This window comes from Watersipora subatra, chromosome 9 (genome assembly GCF_963576615.1).
Source record: "Watersipora subatra chromosome 9, tzWatSuba1.1, whole genome shotgun sequence".
NCBI lineage: Eukaryota > Metazoa > Bryozoa > Gymnolaemata > Cheilostomatida > Watersiporidae > Watersipora > Watersipora subatra.
This window is the reverse complement of record NC_088716.1, coordinates 53,819,506-53,838,631: the sequence shown is the minus strand read 5'-3', so window position 1 is coordinate 53,838,631 and position 19,126 is coordinate 53,819,506. Positions and strand designations below refer to the sequence as shown.

Below are 19,126 nucleotides of genomic sequence, written 5' to 3'. Positions count from 1 at the left end.
TATATACATCTGAAAAAGTAGTTTAATAAATCGTATAAGTTGTCAAGGGTCTATAGATGAGAACACTTCCTGACATGCTGTAATACATTAGCTAGCCTTTCGAGTAAGACTTTTGTTGTTTTAGTTGATATTCTCGGTAGGTATTTTAGAATTCGTGAATCTATTTTCATCACTTCTTCATTAATAATGTCAATTATGTTATTTGATTGGAGTAGAGCAGTTATAGAGTCTATTGTAGATTGTCTAAACACGCAAATAGCGTTAAGTGATTGTTCATGGTGATGCGAGTATCGGTCTAATATCCTGTAGCCATGGAATAATCCATCCTCATTGTCAAAGAAAATAAGTGAGCCATCTTTTTGTGCCAGATTATGCACTGACATGTCAAGAATATTCGAGTTCCACTGTTGATTGTGGAGGCTATTAACGACCCGATCCATATTACCCACTATATAGTCAAATATTATCATATCTGACCATTGGGCCAAGTTTTCTGCATTCTGTGGAGTTATGTCCTCTGGTGAGACGCTGCCTGGCTGCATAGATTTCAATTTTTGTGGTAGGACAACTTCTTTTGTGTCTGTTATGTATTTCGTCAAAATTAGGAGTTTGTTTGACTGCCAGTTAACCTCTAGTATCGAACCCTCTACTCTCGACCATTGATCGTTTCGTATATCTGGCAAGGTTGTAGCTAGAGGCGGAAGGTTGCCGATCCGTAGTAGTCTTCCAATCACGTGTGAATAGATCTCTCCTTGCATCAAGTGGCTGTTAGCTCGGTACCTTGCACACGCTTTGCTTCCATCATCAAACGTGACTATTCGATTTTGCATCCTCCCACAACCCCTTTCAATTTTAACTGCTTTGAGCATACTGAGTTTCTCTCGCCATTTCTGGTCAGAATCCAGTGAAAAGCTGTGGTTGGCCGTAATGAACACATCGGACTCTGCCGTAATAGGCCCATGACCTTCCCTTGTTTGTTGGCAAGCCGCCACTGCAAACAGAGCCGTGATAGTGGCTAGTAGAGTTCTTCTGTAAAAACTTGGCATGATTATTCGGTCTTCTGGTTTTAGTGACAGATCATTGCTTGTCAGCTCCAACTAAAAGCAAGATAAACAGTAAATCACGTCAATGGGCAGTTTGTCAAAACCAGTAAAGGCATTCTATTGGGTGCGTTCCAATTTAGTAGCTACTCTAGATGAGCAATAGAAATACTTTAGTGTTTTCTAGTAATGCCAACTTGGTGCCATAGCAAACCTTCGATGCATGAGTGACACACGTTTCATGGTAAAATCATTTTTAATATTTTAGCCAAGGTGCATTCTGTTAGGGCTAGGATTTTGTGTTGCAACTCTTTTATACTCAAACCATCAGCTAACAACATCTATAGCAGCAAGTATTTAGCCACAAACTATAGATAAATGTCATATACAGACATAATTTAACAAAGAGCTCGCTGGATAAAGCATGTTATACATGCCGGGCAATTATATACTATAGATGTTTTTACGCGGCCTGTGCATAGGGGAGGTAGGTTGGTATAAGGCCACACATGTGCCATTTGAGAAGAAATTTTTTCCAGGTAAGCCGCCGTATGAATCACCTCAAGCAGGCACATCTCTAGTAGTTCATTCTATTCTATGTGAAAATGGGTTGCATGCCATCACTCCTCAGCTTAAAAGGTTGTTTGGTCAACTACTGCATTCAATCAAAAAGGCCTAATTGCTGTCAGCTAGAAGAAATAGTAAAAATACAACACTATCATTTGATAAAAATGAAGCTGCCAGCCAACCCGCAGCATAACACACGTAAAATCAGAGTACGTCTACGCTATTCACCAGACTTGCTCAAAATATAGTATTTGCTCAGGCATTTTGGGTTCCTAAGATTTAATTAAACATTGAGCCAAAAATCTTCTAATCGGGTCATTCCAGAGCATGCCTTGCAAAAGCAGTAAATCTGTCCACAGTTAGTAAAAACCTTCTGGATGCTAAATAAAACAACAGAATGTATTTTATGCTATTTTGTAGCAACTTGCTAGACCTTTCGAAAGTGAGATCTCAGTCAATATAGTTGTTTAATCCGCATACATTTTAATTTGTTGTAATGTAATTATGCCACTTTAATTGTTATGATTTTCTCAAGCACAACAGTCAACATTTATATCGGATTCTGTCATGGCTAACCAACGAGCTAGGAGTTGCCTAAAACTATCACTCACTACTACCAATACGTAGTTCTTGGTTCCAATATTATGTGATATATATTTTGAACAAATTGATTCTTACATCAAAGCCTCCAATCGATGGAGTTTTCTTAAATTTTGTCAACCTGATAAAACTTAAGATGCTCAAATGTTACCTTGAAACAGTGTCGGGAGCTATAACAATGTTTTCCGAAAGGCTTGACAAATATATCGCAGAAGACTGAGATTTCACATAAAATAGAATAGACCTAGATTGATAAACATAAACAAAGCTTGCATGCGAGTTTTATCTACAAGTATTCTAAACTTGGTAGTATAAAATAGTGTATACATCTGAAATTTGGTAGAAAGCCATTTATATAAAAAAGCCTGATTTTGGCCTACAAGCATTTAAAAATACCAGTAATGAAGTAGGCATCTATTACAGATAAATATTCTATATTGACTCGTCAGTATGTGTCAATTCTCTTTAAAAAAAGGCAACAAAAACCCATTTGCTCAGGCAAAACTTTCTCAACACGAAAATAGTTTTTCTCTTGCAGTTTCTTAATAAAGATAAATAGCCTAAGTTTCGGTATTATGTTAATCCACAGGAGATTTTTATTATGCTATTAGACATACAACAGCTAAATAAGGTTGGTCTATCATCGTGCATATACAGCAGCATCTATGAAACCATAAACGACTGAATAAAGGGAGGTAGTTGTAACCTAGAGAAGAATGAATAGGGTGATAATGATGGTTTGATAATCAGAGGAAACAGGTGAAATTTATTGACACTTGTTAAATATTAATAATTACATTGATGGTATAAGCAAAAGATAAAAAATGGCAATTTAGCACAGGTGCTTGTCTACAAATGCATCCCCAAATAATAGCACATGTCGGGTTTTGATCAAAGGATGGCAAAACCACCGTCTATCTCACCAATAGCCACAGATTCATCTAGCTATTTGGCCCAAAGTGACTCCCTAATGTGCAATTTGTTTTCTTGAGTATGTAGCATGTCAGAGCTGTAAACACCATTATATGATTCATTACATTACCTACAGCACACGTAAATAGGCATTGGGAGGCACGTCAGACATTGAGTATAATATATGGCGTTTAAAAGTATTTAGCAAGCGTCAGTGATGACATTAATATCATTCAAAGCTGGAATATTTGGCTGGAGATACTAGATATATTAAAGCAATTATTCTTTTAGAGTTCTTTTATAGATGAAATATCATGTAATTTTAAACATTAGGATATTGTGAGAATACAGGCGCAACCATAAAAGGCATTGTTCACGAGATTAAATAGGATAACGTTATAGTGCTCTCTATACATACATGCAAGCTTCATATCCGGCTGGCTGTCCGCTCTAAAGTCGCTATCTACTGATATCTTGCTCATTACAGCGTATCTAATCAAATGATACTCCCTAGTGTCAGCAAGTGTTTGATTGCTGTGATGGTTATGCCAACACACGTGATAGCAATAGTCCAAGGAACTACATTCTTTATAGCCTTAGAACTTTGATGATATTACATTCCTTACTGCAGGGCTACCATACCCCCACCTTTTTTCTAGCCCAAAACAAAACATACTTGTGCTTCCTATTGGCTCTCATTCTGTTAGTTTAGAGTATAATCTCTCATCTGTCCACAGTGTCAATCCTGATGTTTTTCAATTAATTTCCTTCTATGTTAGCACTTATGATATATCTATTAACACAAGATGGTTCATCTATGTCATGTTAGTTGTTATAGCGGCTCTAAATTGTGTCTCATTAAACATTGCTGACAAGTTATGTCAATCAGATTTGCAAACAAAAAAGTGCGCCAAGGCTTATAATGATATCAACAGGGTTGCTGGCGGATGTTCCATTATGATGTTGTGATTAAAAAAAAGCTAGAGACAGCAACGGGCGTAATATTATTATTTCAGGTGATAAGTCTAGAGATACATACATCAGTCAAACTGAAATGGCTCCAATAAGAAAGCACCTGATAAGCTTGTCGCTACACTCACACGACTGCCAACCGTAACATGTAAATTACTCAGTTCCGGTGCAAATCTTTCTAGAGGGAACATCCCAGTTATAATAACACAAGTGGCACCTATAATCAAAACTATAAACTTCGAGTATGTCACGTTGAGTTTGCCATAAATTCATAAGCCTTAGCTGTTGTTAGGACATTTGACAGCTGGTTTCTGTCTCACACCAAAATTGTTATAACCTTGCAGAATCACACGGCATTAACGATGAGCTTACACAAAATTGCAGTAGATTTTATCAGAAAGTGTCGATATTTTTCTCTCATTTACGATTTTTTTTATGTTTGAGGTGATCTGACTGCCAGGATGTTTCAAGATTAAAATTGACAAAACTTGATCATGGTTAAAATATTCAGATGAAGCAAAAGTACCGATTATGATGTCTATAATTGCACTTCAGCAAAGAGACTGACAGAATAGAGACGTGTAACGCTGCTACTTGAACACAATAGCCGATATCAACTATAGCAACTAGTGACATCACTTCGTACGTTTTCTTTCTGAGCCTTTTAACCGCGATCGATTGTAATCTTGAAACATCCTGGCAATCAAATCACCTCAAACATCAGAAACAATCGGAAATGATAGAAAAATGTCAACTATTTTTGATCAAATCTACTAAAATTTTGTGGAAGTTTATCGTTATTCCAGTGATTCTTCAAGGCTACAACTATTTTGGTGTAACTCTTTTTTACATGAGCAGTTCTACTAATAAAAATATGGTGAAACGAAGCTAATTGTATTCAATCGCAGGCTGCAACCAATTAATTTTAATCTAATCTACTTAAAGGGGCATCTATTAGCGCATATCAATAACAACACACTCCTCTTATAATTATTACCAGATGGTAACATTTTAACATATCAGCGGTTTATTAGCCGGAGATCAGCCTTTGATATTCACTAATTGTTAAATGAGCTATGATGAGCCTTAAAACTGTTGATTAGCCAACTAAAAATTGAGATTGTCTTCTTTTTCATTAAGACAATGCCAAATTTCTAAAATCTAGCGATGTTTCCAACTACATAAATTACAAATACATTTTTCTCAAAAATATGCAGTTCAACACTAAATTAAATATAAGTGGTATTGTATTCAAAAGATGTAAATGTTTGTCAGCGGTGATTAATACTTTAGCGATGGAATTTTCATCTTTGTTATCAGAAAGGAATATTTGAACAGTTCCTTGAAGTTTGTAAAGTATTCTATGGTAGTGTTTATTATTTAAAATTAGATTATTTGAAAGTATTTTATACGAAACGTATTACACAAAGGCAATGTTGTATGACAAATCACAAGGGAATATACTTTTAGACAACAAGCTGAAGCTTACAGCCTTTTGGAGTAATAACGAGACATGGCGCTCGCTGTACAGGCATAAACTTTGTTAATGTGTCATTTGGCAACACAAAAATTGTGGTTGGTGGAGATCTTCAGATATTAAACTTTTTATAGAAACGCCAGCTGATATCAAATACAACACCCGGTAACGATATTTAAAAAGGATGGAATACTTAGTATGTTACATTTGACATTTTCCTAATTTGATTTTACATGTCAACATCATTCACATGTTGTAAGTTGTCATGTCATAGTATAACTGTTTGACATTATCCTATGATGACATACATTGTAAAACATAACAATCTGTCATTCTATTATCTTACTAACCAGCATTAGTCCCATTGGAGTATGTTACTTGTATTACTCTGTTTTTAGAAGCCACTGAGAATTAACATGCTCATGGAAATGCGAGCCTATATCGAATATTGAAGCCTAAATAATTATACTAAAAAAAGTGAATAGTGTTGGAGTGTGTTTCTCAAATAGATGTAATATACCGAATAATAGTTGAGTTGCTCTACTTGCACCAACAAATAAAGCAACTACTTTAAAAAGCTCAACGCTATTTCACCAGCTATTTGGTAAAAAAAACTTTAATAGCCTTTAAATTTCTGTATCAACTTGTATTAGCTGATTACTTATATACTATAATGATTGTGCAATGCCGTGAATCTTCATAAACCAAAATTAAGTAATCTTACTTCAAGCACCTCCGTAAGTTGTTGCACAATTTATTTATCACTTCAATTCCTTCAAAACATCCAAGATAGTAAAAAATGGGGTTATTTTGTGATGCATTTCAAAGCTATTTTTTAGATATCGCTGAGGCTTGAACCAGCTCTAGGTGTAATAAGTTGGTGAGTTTAGCATTCCTGATTCAACCAAAAGTTTTCAGATGAATCAATTCAACTATAGTAATAAATAAAAACATCAAGTGAATAACGTGATTCTAAATTTAGAAAATAGAACCTCATGTTATTGCATTCATGTGTCACCGTGTTTTGTCAGAAAATCACAGATAAAAATCTAATGACAAATTCACAAGTTCTGTCGGTAATGACTTGGTAAGCGATATTACATGAAATATTTTCCCCGCTAATTGATATTCAGTGTCTAGCTTGGCCACTCGTTGGCCACAGTCTCAGGTTTGCTATAAACGGCTACACTATCATTATAACGCACAGGTGTTTATCAGCTCTGTAGGTTTACAACAGCTGAGCTAGCTGTATAATTATTACAAGATTACAGCTAGCCAGCGGTAGGTCTAATCCTGCTAATGACTGCCTTTCCATCAAAGGCCAGCTAGGTCTTTGAATATCTTATTGAACTTTGCTGGAAATGACACTTTCAGTGATGAAGGCATTTCACTGCTCGTTAACATTCACGCCGTTGTTATGAAGGCCTCCAAAAGCTGATGTCAGCATATGCTTTCCATCAATAAACAAAAGTATTTAGCTTTCAGTTTTACATCTGTTAGAGCTCATAGCAAACTATGAACACTACCACAGAAGTTTGTATTTATTTGATGTTTTTATGTAGAGATGCCATGTTTGCTAAAAACCAGTAGTTTAATTGCATGCTTCAGCAGGGAGGTTAGTTCTGGGTAAGATCTTAAAGCATGCGACAAAGAGTTGTTCTCTATTGTCACCTAAATTGTCACCTCTATTGTCAGCTAGTCGTCACCTAAAGCTGACAAGCGAGAATTATTTTTAACAACCACTCAGCACAAAAACTGCATATATTTAATCTATATTTTAATGTTCAGCTAAATACCAGCATTTAGTCTGGCAAATACCCTTAGCTACTAATGGACCAGAGTTATCTGTGATTAAAATCATTAACAATTGCTGTGAGAACTTGTTTCTGCTCCGCTATGGCAACTTGCAATGGAATGGCGCAACAACCAATTCTCAAAACTAGACTCGAAACATCAAAAGCGCAACAACCGCTTTCCAAATGAAGACCTGAAAACTTTCTTACAAACTAGTTAGCAATTTGGATGTACAATACTGTGACTTTACATCTTAAAAGTCAGGTACCGCTAAAACTACTACCGGTAATACTCACTACTACTTCTAATACTCACTACTACCGCTAATACTCACTACTACCGCTAATACTACTACCACTAATATTCACTACTACCACTAATACTCACTACTACCGCTAATACTCACTACTACCACTAATACTCACTACTACAGCTAATACTCACTACTACTTCTAATACTCACTACTACCGCTAATACTCACTACTACCGCTAATACTCAATACTACCGCTAAAACTCACTATTAACTGTTAAGATAAGATGGATAAAAAGTTACGCCCTTGCATCTTCCTATCATTCAGCCTACGTATGTTTAGTAATCACCTAGTCTGCTCTTCTCTTGTTAGCGGTAATTACCTCCTAGTTGCCTCGATGAGTAACTACAAGTCAGCAATTAATAAACTCTTCTGATTTGTAATTGTCTCCACACTGAGTATATTGATAGTAGTTAGTCAGAACCTAGTTATTAAAAGTTAGATATGTTCCGCCCAAAAGTATATATAACAAAATATGGCAATCAATTGAATTACAACTAGATATAATTGTATACAAGTGATTACTCCCACTTATATATCTATTATTATTTTTATTATATATCTTACATATTACTCTCACATATGTTATCTCACATGCCAATACCTTTTTATTTATTGATTATTTTGTGGCACCATATGAATAACCTTTTCTTTATAAAAATTATTATGGACTGCCCAATAAAAGTATATATAAATACATATATATATATATATATCTGTTTAAGTGTTATATATAGCGCTTAAACACTCAAGTAGAACTTGAATATTATATATATGTATATAATATATATGTATGTATATATATATGTATATAATATATATGTATATATATATATGTATGTATATAATATATATGTATATATATATAATACTTGAACAAATTGTTGATGATGTTTATATAAACTACGTTGGTTGATTGACAATTAGTATAGTCTGAAAAATGTCTCACAAACAATCAATTAGTACACTGAGCAGTTTATCGTTGTACCAAAGGTTAGACTCTGACCTAGAACCTTCATCTTGTTCTCTTCAATGGAAGTAAACATTGACACTGTTAGTATATTTTGTCATGACTGCCAATTTTTGTAAAGAAACCTTGAAAAGTTGTGTTATGTTTTGATGTTCTGGGTTTATTATTAGTTTATTTATTTAGTTATTAAACAGAGAGTCAGCGATACTAAGAGGAAGTTCTTTTTGTCAGGCTTGTTGTGAAAGCCTCCTATTTGGTTGTTAGCCAACATTTTCAGTTGGGTTTTGTTGCCTCAGGTTTTAGTTCTATTCAAAACGTGATTGTAAAAGTTTTATGGGAATTCAGACCTATATCTATATCAAAAATCATTTGCTAAAAAAAAGTGCAAAAACTTTAGTCTTGCTAAAAAAATATTGTCTATATCACACAGCCTTTACATTCACAAACTCAAATAAAATTAAAGTTATTTTACTCTACTGTTATTCAGCTATGTTCTTTAGTGAATAGTTACCATAGCTCCATTTACCTCTATTGAGTTGATGGTATGTGTTTTATGGATAGCTCGTGTAAGATTCTCTCAAAATAAATAAATCAGTAGTCTCTGACTTCCTCTTCTGCGATCTTCAAACTACAGTCTAATTCAATCGCTATCGACCAGCCTTCTGAACGTGCCTTTGAGTAGGCGAAGCCTTTAATGTGGCTAGGTCAAGAGTTCACCCATGCGTGTAGCGGACTGGATGCAGATTAGAAAGATTATCCGTCTCAGCTGAGCTCAACTCTACTCTACCCAAATCTACCTGTTTACAGTTGTCAGTTTTTACACAACTTGGTCGCTTAATGTCAACAAAACCAACTGGCTTTAAGACAAATTATATGAGCTTTGAGATAGCTGCCATTGATTAGTTTTTATTGAAAGAGTGTCTAGCAGAAATATTGTCTAATTAGTTGTGTGTAATAATCGGATGAGAGCTCCAGGGGTTTGCACATTACGTATTGTAGACAAAGTATACTGCATCACAGTACTATAACAGTCCTATGACATCAACAGTCCTATGACAGTTAGTTTGCTATACAATGTTGTACTGTGGGCTGCCTCTGTTACACTTTAGGATTAATTATATATTTAGTTAAAAAAAATGTTTCAAGTTTAAAGTGTGAAAGAATTTGATGCAACATCATCCTTTAGAAATTCGCAGGTTGCTATAATAAAATCACATGAAGTCGCGATTTGTGCGCAAATTCGTTATAAAAAAACTATCTAACTGAAAATCTTCCCCACCTTTTCAAACTATTTTTTTAGAGTATAGATCATTGACGTGGTTTGTGTTTTTTGATGCTTATATACCAGAGAAGTGACACCAGCTGCAGGTGTAAATTGTTCACCATTCTCACATATTTTCAACTCGTAGTACTATCACCTGGTAATTTCGGGCACTAAAATCTTAAGAGCCAATTATCTCGCCACAAAAACCTACTTACATAGGTACACCATTACTAGCTACTATGTTATGAACCATTTAGAGAAAATGCTTCAGTTGCTCATGGGTGAGAAGGCATTTTGACAATGTCATCTCACCCAATGCTTCGTAATATAGTACACATATTCTCTCCTTATATTTAAATAATTCTGTCATTTCTGCTGGTTGTTAAACCAATAAAAGGAAGTCTTTACAAAGTATTGCTTGACAATAACATTCGTAATTAAGCTAATCCATCTTGAGCAATCACTAATAAAAACAAAATAACAAGAGATCTTTGCGAAAAATTCTTTTAAAGTTGGCTACCGCACTCATATTTTTCTAAAAAACTTTATTTTGCTGATATAAACTAACTATAATGGTTGTTAAACTCACCATCACTGACCGCATAAATTTATCTTACTATTACAATAGCTCTTGTTTTAAGTTTTGATGACGTTTGTTAGCAAATATTTACAGTTTAGACCCATCATCCTGTTTTAACTAGCAATAAAGAGAATTAAGCTATTTAATTTGAACTTTTCAGTGGCTGGCTGTTTCAACTTTGAATTTCGCAACATTTTACACGCATAACACAGACAGCTACGGGTATTTTCAAATAGACGTTTTGATTGTTTTGCAATGAGTCTAGACTCTGTCAGAGAGATATATGTCAGCCTCATCAGTTCCATCGGCATCTAGGGTTCGAATAAACCAAATACAAAGCTGCATGAGCTAATCGCTGTTAAATAACAAAATTGCGTGTTTAACTCACAAAAAGGAGGTTTAATTTCATGTATTTGATACATCTGCGATAACAATAATTTCCTAGTCATGATTGTTAGTAGTTGTCCCTTGGTGCTTAACTACTTAGCTGATACATCTGTTTGCGTGAAGTCAGCCATGATGACCGTGGATTTCCCTTTGTTGAGAAAAGCGCATGATTAATTTACAGCTGATTTTCGACTATGGCGTGTCTTGATGCTCCCACGAACTGGAGTCCGCTCTTGACTATTCAAAAAGTTTAGTCTGTCAAAGGCGATCGTTTCCCATGGGTAATGCTGACGATGCCTTCTACGTAAATATCAGTTGTTAGAGTCAAGTGCAAAGCAAACAACGAGTTGAGTTTTCATTTAAAGATGAACTTGTACAACCTTTTAGCAGATTTTATCAGAAAGTATCGGTATTTTTCTATCAGTTGCGATTGTTTTTTAGTTTGCGGTGATCTGATTGCCAGGATGTTCTCCAATTAAAATCGATAAAACTTGATCCCGGTTAAAAGGCTCGTAAAAACAATAATGTGCATAATGACATCACTAGTTATCGTTGTGATAGTTATTACTGGCTATTGCGTTACAGTTGCAGCGTTATGCCTGGTTCCCATATCGTCGCGAAGCACCGGAGACAGCACCGCAGGCTATTAGCGGTGAAATGGGAACCTACGCGTCGGGCTCCGCCGAGGACCGCCGGTAGTTGCTGGCGGCAGCGCAAGAGTTTAGCGCTGTTCAAATTGTGCGAAGAGCCGCAGGCAAAACCTTCCCGAAATGCATTGTACAGGTGAAGGTCAGCATTATCGATACGACATGGCGAACGAACATTTTTATGCCGTTATTAGCGGTGCAGCTTTATGTGAACATAAGCTGTCGAACCTCTAGCATCGCAAGCGTTTTGCTGCGCAACGGTACCGCCGGAGTCTCACAATCGATATGGGAACCAAACATTACACCTCTCTATTCTGTCGGTCTCTTTACAATTATAGACCTCATAATCACACTTTCACTTGATCTGATTATTTTAACCGTGATCAAGTTTTGTCAATTTTAATCATGAAACACCCTAGCAATCAGATCACCTCAAACATCAGAAACAACCGCAAATGAAAATTTTGTGCCTGTTTATCCAAAAACAGTTGGACATTTGATATTTCAGCCAACTAAAGACTTAACCCTCTCCAGCTAAGACCTATTTCAGCTGATGTTGATCAATCTTGACATGGTTAGAGGGGGTCGAGATAAAATAAGACTATTATGAAAGTGATGGCTGATGCCCGCTGACAACAAAATAGTTAGTTATTATTCATCAATAACCATAATTTCATGAGCGATGGGTTGCACCCCTAGCTTGCTAATGATAGTAATTATGACTGGTTTCGGAGAACTTGCTCGGCGGGCATCGAGTGCAGAAGATGAATAGGGCTGCTCCTCTCAGTGTCATAACATATATAACACATGCATGCCAGCACCAGCTATCTCATCACGCAATGTCAGAGCAAGTATGAAGAGAATGGCTAACATAAGTCTTGCATCGTTTCATCACACAGAGAGTAATGAAGCGATAAATGGATGTGGGCCAAGCAGTGCATGGAAGGAATATTTGCACCGAACGGGAATGCTGCAGGCTGCTGATATTTTGGAAAAATTGGCAAGACTTTTATAAAAAATCAACATTTTATCTATATATTTTGATGATCAAATAAATTATTGAATCCTATTGAACCCTCAATTGTGCAGAAAATCATTTTTTTAGTGCGATGCCTGGAAAAATTTTTGTTCGCTTGCAGCATAGCTGCAACGATCAAGGTTAAACACATAGTATGCACAAAAAATTCAAGGAACATAAATGCTTACTTGTGAGGAAAATGTGAATGTAGATGTCACTGAAACAACGTTTGCTGTACCTTCACTTCAATAGATAGATAAAGGCTTTCAAGTGTCCCTGCGGTAAGATGGGGACAGCCAGCCGGACAACAGCTCCTGGCGGTACAAGATTTTAGAGATTAGAGAGCTTTGGGGTAATTAATATTCAGCAATTAAAGATAAGACCCACTAGTAGAAAGGGATAGTCTGATGGTTGATAAATCTTTACCTTCAGTATGACGCAAGGACTGCGGCTAACAGTGTTAGAATGCTTGCACTTACTGGCTAGAGAGCTTCATTAGAACCAATAGCGACATAACCTGGTTTTCTTCATCGCTAAATTAATCATTCTATGCTTTAGACTAACTCTCCTACCTTAGTTTACAAAACTAAGGCTAGAGACAGCCATAGATATTATCTTAACTGTTAGCATATGAAAGTCTCCTATTATGAAAGTATTTTCTTTGTAAAAATATTTATAACAATAAACTCTCAATTTATTTATACATAAATATTAACTCCATGACATCTATAAGATATTTGTAACAAAAAACTGTGCCTTTTAGAGAGCTCACTGACAGATATTGGGTAGCTAGATGTCATATCTGAAGCATGGCGCCCATAGATAGCAGGTGTACCAAATAATGAGGAGATAACTAGCATTAGATGAGTGGACTTGAGACAAATTAGACTGTTCCAGTAATAAAGTCTGTGTTTAATGAACTCCTTGTACCCATTACAGAACTGCTAATGGTTGTTAGGAAACCCTAAAAGTAAATTGCCGTATTTCGTATACAGGCTATTTTTATCACCTACTATCATATAGTGTACATTGTAGAATATATAACTACTCACATTTGACCAAATGAAGTCTATTAGGAGACTCTGTTAGTGGTAATAAAACTAATTTGTTTGACAAAGGGTGAGTATATGAGTAGAAAGGTAAAATGTATCTATGGTTTGATGTGGTGCCAGCAAAGATCGATAGATGTAGGAATGATATAATTATTAAAGTACAATTTTTAAATCGATTTTATAAAGTATCATGAACCAACTGACAAATGTTGCATTTCTATGCTTTAGCATTATCAATATTTTAAAAAATCAATAAATTGTTGGTCATAGATCATTTTGTTTACTGAACCAAGTAAGCAAAATGATGGCACCTTGATCAAATAATTGCAAGCATTTTATCAGTGCTTCGCTCAAAATTTTTTCATAATAATGATATGCAACTGCTTTGAAATTTCATTTCACAATCACACCATACTAAATATAACATCAAAAGCACGTATTCAACACAATCTCTCCACACCAGCCATAATACGTATATACAGCACGTACTCAACACAATCTCACTACACCAGCCATAATATGTACAGCACGTATTCAACACAATCTCACTACACCAGCCATAATACGTATATACAGCATGTATTCAACACAATCTCACTACATCAGCCATAATATATACAGCATGTATTCAACACAATCTCACAACAACCATAATATATACAGTACGTATTCAACACAATCTCACACCAACCATAATATATACAGCATGTATTCAACACAATCTCACTTCAACCATAATATATACAGCACGTATTCAACACAATCTCACTTCAACCATAATATATACAGCACGTATTCAACACAATCTCACACCAACCATAATATATACAGCACATATTCAACACAATCTCACACCAACCATAATATTCAACAATCAACTTGGACATTGAATGATAATGAAGTAAGTCACTGATAAAAGTACATTACTATGTCATGACTTTCTTGGCTAATTTTCACTTGTAATAATGTAAGTAAATGAAACTGTGTTATAATATAGGCTATGTAAAGATTAGTTCAGCAGGAGCCATCATTGTTTCATGCGCCAATCTTAGCAATTATCATACCTTATTACAGTTTATATCATCTAAACTCCTCCAGTTTACAGTGAGTTTTAGCTTAAATTCAGTTGACAGTTATTACCAATCACAATAAGAACACATTTAGTGTTTTTTACGCATTTGTTTCAATTTCAGCTTCTCAATCTTAGCCCATCTACGCAGAGTACTGGTTTTTATTTAGCCACTAACTTGTTAACGGCATTGCTCAAAACATATTTGCTTGATCGCAGCTTTTTTGGTTTTTTGTACTAATTTGATGTGGGTTGTTCCGGATATGTGGATATAAACTTATTACTACTAAAGTTACCACAAGTTAGTTAAACACATGATAGATATAACAGATGTTTTTGCATTTGTTATCACAGAGCTCAACAGTTGCTTCTAATAAGCTGATGAGTTTAATATAAGAGATGTTCAACTCAAGTTATACTTTTTAATCAAAGTAATTAACTTTTGAAGATACGAAATTTCAGGACAAAAAAAACTGTTGGTACCCCAAAAAATGCCAAGAATTTAGATCAAACCATGAAAGTAGACTAAAAGATTGAAACTAACATGCAAATATTTTATGAATTTCAAACCATAAAGAAATTCCAAGGACTAAAAGATAACACGAAATTGTTGTGGTTTGACAACTATCTTTTATGTTGACGCACAAAGAACTTTTAAACTTACAAAACTTTTTTACAGTTACGGCCTTGTAACTGTAAAAGGTACTTGGTACTAGAGCAACTCCTAACCTCTCACAGCTGCATTACTAAAGCATCATGCATGTTTTTGCATGTTGTAGATCACATACATGTATATCTAAAATCCCTTTTCCATGAAGGCTAACAGCTCTACCAATTACACGTGTTTGGTTGTTAGTCATCTTCTGATGATAATTATTTGCTTTGCCAAATAAAACAAGAATGGAATGTAGATTCTTCACTGACACTTTATGGGTAGACGTGAAAAGGAAATTTGTGGCATGTACATGATAATGTGTATTAGATATCATGAGTCCTATCAGTGTAGTGTTTCTACTGATCACAGAAGACATTTTATCGATTCAACTTGACACGGGACATTACACAATGAGCTCTGCTTAAAATTCCTATAGCACATTTTTGCAGGTCTTGTGTTTCTTAGCGGCATTGATACCAAAACATATAGTTTAGGCGATACACTGATACTTCGCAGAAGGAAATGATGGAAATATAAGTTGACCCATTTGAAAAGTCATTGAATTTCTAAAATAATGGATCAAGATCAAAATTTGTATAATTGGATTTCAGAGTCAGAATTAAAAGTACTATGTCTGTAAAGTTGCTCTTATCATATGTAGGGCTCTGTGAAAAGCTAGGGTGCAGGAAGTTACGTTGCTAGTGTTCTGGTTGTTACCTCGATGAAGCGTATTTTCATGAAAAGGTAGACATATATGCGTGGTTCTTAGGGAAAATCATAAAAGAGTTGGTGTTCAAATGAATAGTAGTCTATTTCAACTGCTTTGATACTGAGAGAAGGTCTGATAGGAATTTCCACTAGTTCTGAATTCTGTTTAATGTACAGTTCAAAACCATATGAGTAGGAGACATTGGCGTTTGATATTCGCAAATGCTGTTGTATACTTCATTTTGATTTTTGTTGAGGTTATAAAATTGTCTGCTAAAAATATCTTATTGTACGATCAAAAGACATATTCTAACCAGGGTACTTTAGCTGTCTATGAGTTTGCTAATGTTTGGAATGGTAAACTCTGATCTGTCATCATATAATTGATTCAATAAAGGATGAATTCTGTTAGCTGCCAGACGATAGCCTAAAGTGGGAATCTCAGGTATTTTCCTTTCTTAACAAATGTTGCTAAAAACAATCAACATTCAGAATATTCTATCAATTTTAGATACTATAGATGATATTGTGAAATATCAAGTTCACTATTCTTGTTGTTTAGGTTCATAGTTCTTAGTTTTAAGAATACCATATGCAAAAATGATTTATTAGCAAATGGTCATATCTAGCGCTTTGGTGTGGTTGATGCACCAGCTTAACCAGTTCTGAATACATTTCAAGGCTTGTTGTCTTCAATTATCGATAGAAAAACTCTCAAAAAGCTGCTCAGTTTCTGATAAAGTCTAATAAAGTAACAAGTCAGCATTCTGGGAGTCAGCATTCTGGGAGTCAGCGTTCTGGGAGTCAGCATTCTGGGAGGATGACCAAAAGTGCTGCTTTTCTAAAATGAGATGCCATTGGCATACCCTAACAATTAATTTTTAATGTTTTTTATCTTTTGCTTCTGTAACAAATCTTCCACTTGAATGTTTTGTGTCATTCTTTGATTTGCTTACGATAAATATTCGTTCCATGACCTCTATAAGATTTGTGTAACAAAGAACTGTGCCTTTTACAGAAGTTTATGATGGCCTTTATTTTGCTTGTTTATTATGTTGGCATTTTCGTCGTACCTATATCTGTTATGATAGCAAGTGCAAATTATAGCTTCTTGTTACCCCATTGCATACATACTGGTGGCAATTAATGGTTTTACCAGACATATTTTAGTGAGAGCTTTAATTGAAATGTGGAAAGCAATATATTCCTATTATTGGTAACAAGTACTTTCTCTAACTAAATGATTATAATTGAGTTTGAATACCAATAAAAATACTTTTCAATCCTTTGAGTGACATAGCCTACATGTATATAACATTCCCTAGCTTAGTCTAGCAGATAAAACTGCAATGTTTGTTCTGCGATTAAGATTTCAGCTTCCATTTTGCCCGCTTTGATGATGCCTCCATTAACAACGGATAAGCTTCTGTCGACAGGTTAATTTTTTGCCAATATTTTATAAATATATCAAAATCAACCAGTGAACCAACATTAGATTCTCCACAAGTATCAACACAAACTCAGAAAAAGTTTGTTTGATCTTACCGTATGACTTCTTTAGAAGCTGTTGGCTGAAATGCTGTTAGTATGATTCCTTCTGATTGCTGGTATCTCAAGGATGAAAGGAGAGACACGCTGATTTAGTCTAGCAGTGGTACCCAGACTCAATCTAGACAAACAATGGCCGCATTTGACTGATTAACTCAAGGTGGATGTGAAGCAGGCCTTATCTGATCATTTTAAGATTTCTATTGAGGCTCTGAAACCAAACAATACATCCTTTTGCTTCAAATAATCTTTTCAAATGCATTTCTTAAAAAACAAGTATCGAAATACGACCTTTTCACTCTGAAGGTGTAGCCCCAGAGGAACTGACTGAGCGTTTGGCAGTGAGCTGTGATTTTGTTTTAGTAAAGCTTGCGTCCATAAACAACCTTTCTTTGTTCATGTTACAAAAAAACGCAGCATGTGGTTTATGATTATTAATAGCAGGTTAAACAAGGTGGTAGTTAATGCTAGGCCATGCGTGTAATGAAGAAGAATGAATGTTTTGTGTACGTAAATACAAAATCCTTCTGTACAAAATTTCTTTTGCACTCACAAAGCCAAACCACTAATGCCAATATACCGATTAGACTTTATCAATCGTAATGTAAAAAAAACCATCTTTATGTTACTGTGGCGCATTTCCACTATTAAAACTTCAGGAATTCATTTGAGTTTATAGTATTTGATGCAATAAAACCAATTTATTTTTCACATTAGCCTCAGCAAACTTAACCCTTTCGGCGCTACTTAAAGAATGTGAGATGTAGATAAAGTCTGGAGTTGGCAAAAATCTTTCCAAGATAAACTTCTTTAATTAAGCATTTTATAATACTTCTATCTGCTTGGTACACAACGAGTAGCACAGGCCTATGACAAACAAAAAATACTATCGTTATAGTTATGTAGTCAGCTATATACTGAGCTAACGAAAAGCAAACCTTAATGCTATGAACAACAGCTTATTGGGTGCTTTTACTAGATGATGTTATAGGGCTTGGTTTAAGATAGCCTCAGGTTCATAGCAGCTATGTATCTAATCCAAGTTTTTTTATGGCATATTGCTAAGGAATATCTGTCTATTTTGTGCTGACTATTGACACAAGCGATATTATATCACCTACATCAAAGGTCAGCAAATTTTACTATCACTTAAATTGTTGTTTAGTTTTTATTATATAATATGTAAAGTGTGTAAAAGAAACTATCACGGTAGCTATGCTGAGGAATAGCTACATACACGCGTGTGGCCAGTATGCTATGGTTATTGTACATTTATCCAGTATATATTAAGAAGTTAGCGTTGACGAGCAGTAAGCCTGATGAAGCCCAGGATTTCTCTCATTTTAAATCTGACAGCCTCCAGGTGGATGTTTAAGTGTCTGGTTTTTAGGAACTGTATGAAGTTTTGAAACCAAATAGTTTTACCAACCTGGTGGAAGGCACTGAGCAAACGAGTTTGAAGTTTGGTTAAAATTGACAAAAAAGTGAAAACACAAAAAGTTCACACAGACTAACAGACACACACAATGACCAAATGGGATTTATCAATGTAG

General features: G+C 35.1%; 1 protein-coding gene across 3 annotated transcripts; it reads right to left on the bottom strand.

Annotated features, from left to right (window-relative positions):
- Positions 1-48: 48 nt before the first annotated feature.
- Positions 49-17,694, bottom strand: LOC137403653 (extracellular serine/threonine protein kinase four-jointed-like). Of its 3 annotated transcripts, XM_068089634.1 has the most exons (3): positions 17,571-17,694; positions 12,730-12,855; positions 49-1,097 (listed from the first exon to the last, which is right to left on the bottom strand). In XM_068089634.1, exon 3 carries the CDS (start codon positions 1,044-1,046, stop codon positions 51-53), a length of 996 nt encoding a protein of 331 aa, XP_067945735.1. In that variant the 5' UTR covers positions 1,047-1,097; positions 12,730-12,855; positions 17,571-17,694; the 3' UTR covers positions 49-50. The 3 variants fall into 3 exon arrangements, with proteins under 3 accessions (XP_067945735.1, XP_067945732.1, XP_067945734.1); XM_068089631.1 differs by lacking the exons at positions 12,730-12,855; positions 17,571-17,694 and adding an exon at positions 9,172-9,301; XM_068089633.1 differs by lacking the exons at positions 12,730-12,855; positions 17,571-17,694 and adding an exon at positions 3,538-3,656.
- Between the last annotated feature and the right edge of the window lie 1,432 nt (positions 17,695-19,126).

Bases quoted from the DNA above. Each gene is read 5' to 3' on its own strand.
- LOC137403653 (XM_068089634.1), bottom strand. From the start codon at position 1,046: ATGCCAAGTTTTTACAGAAGAACTCTACTAGCCACTATCACGGCTCTG.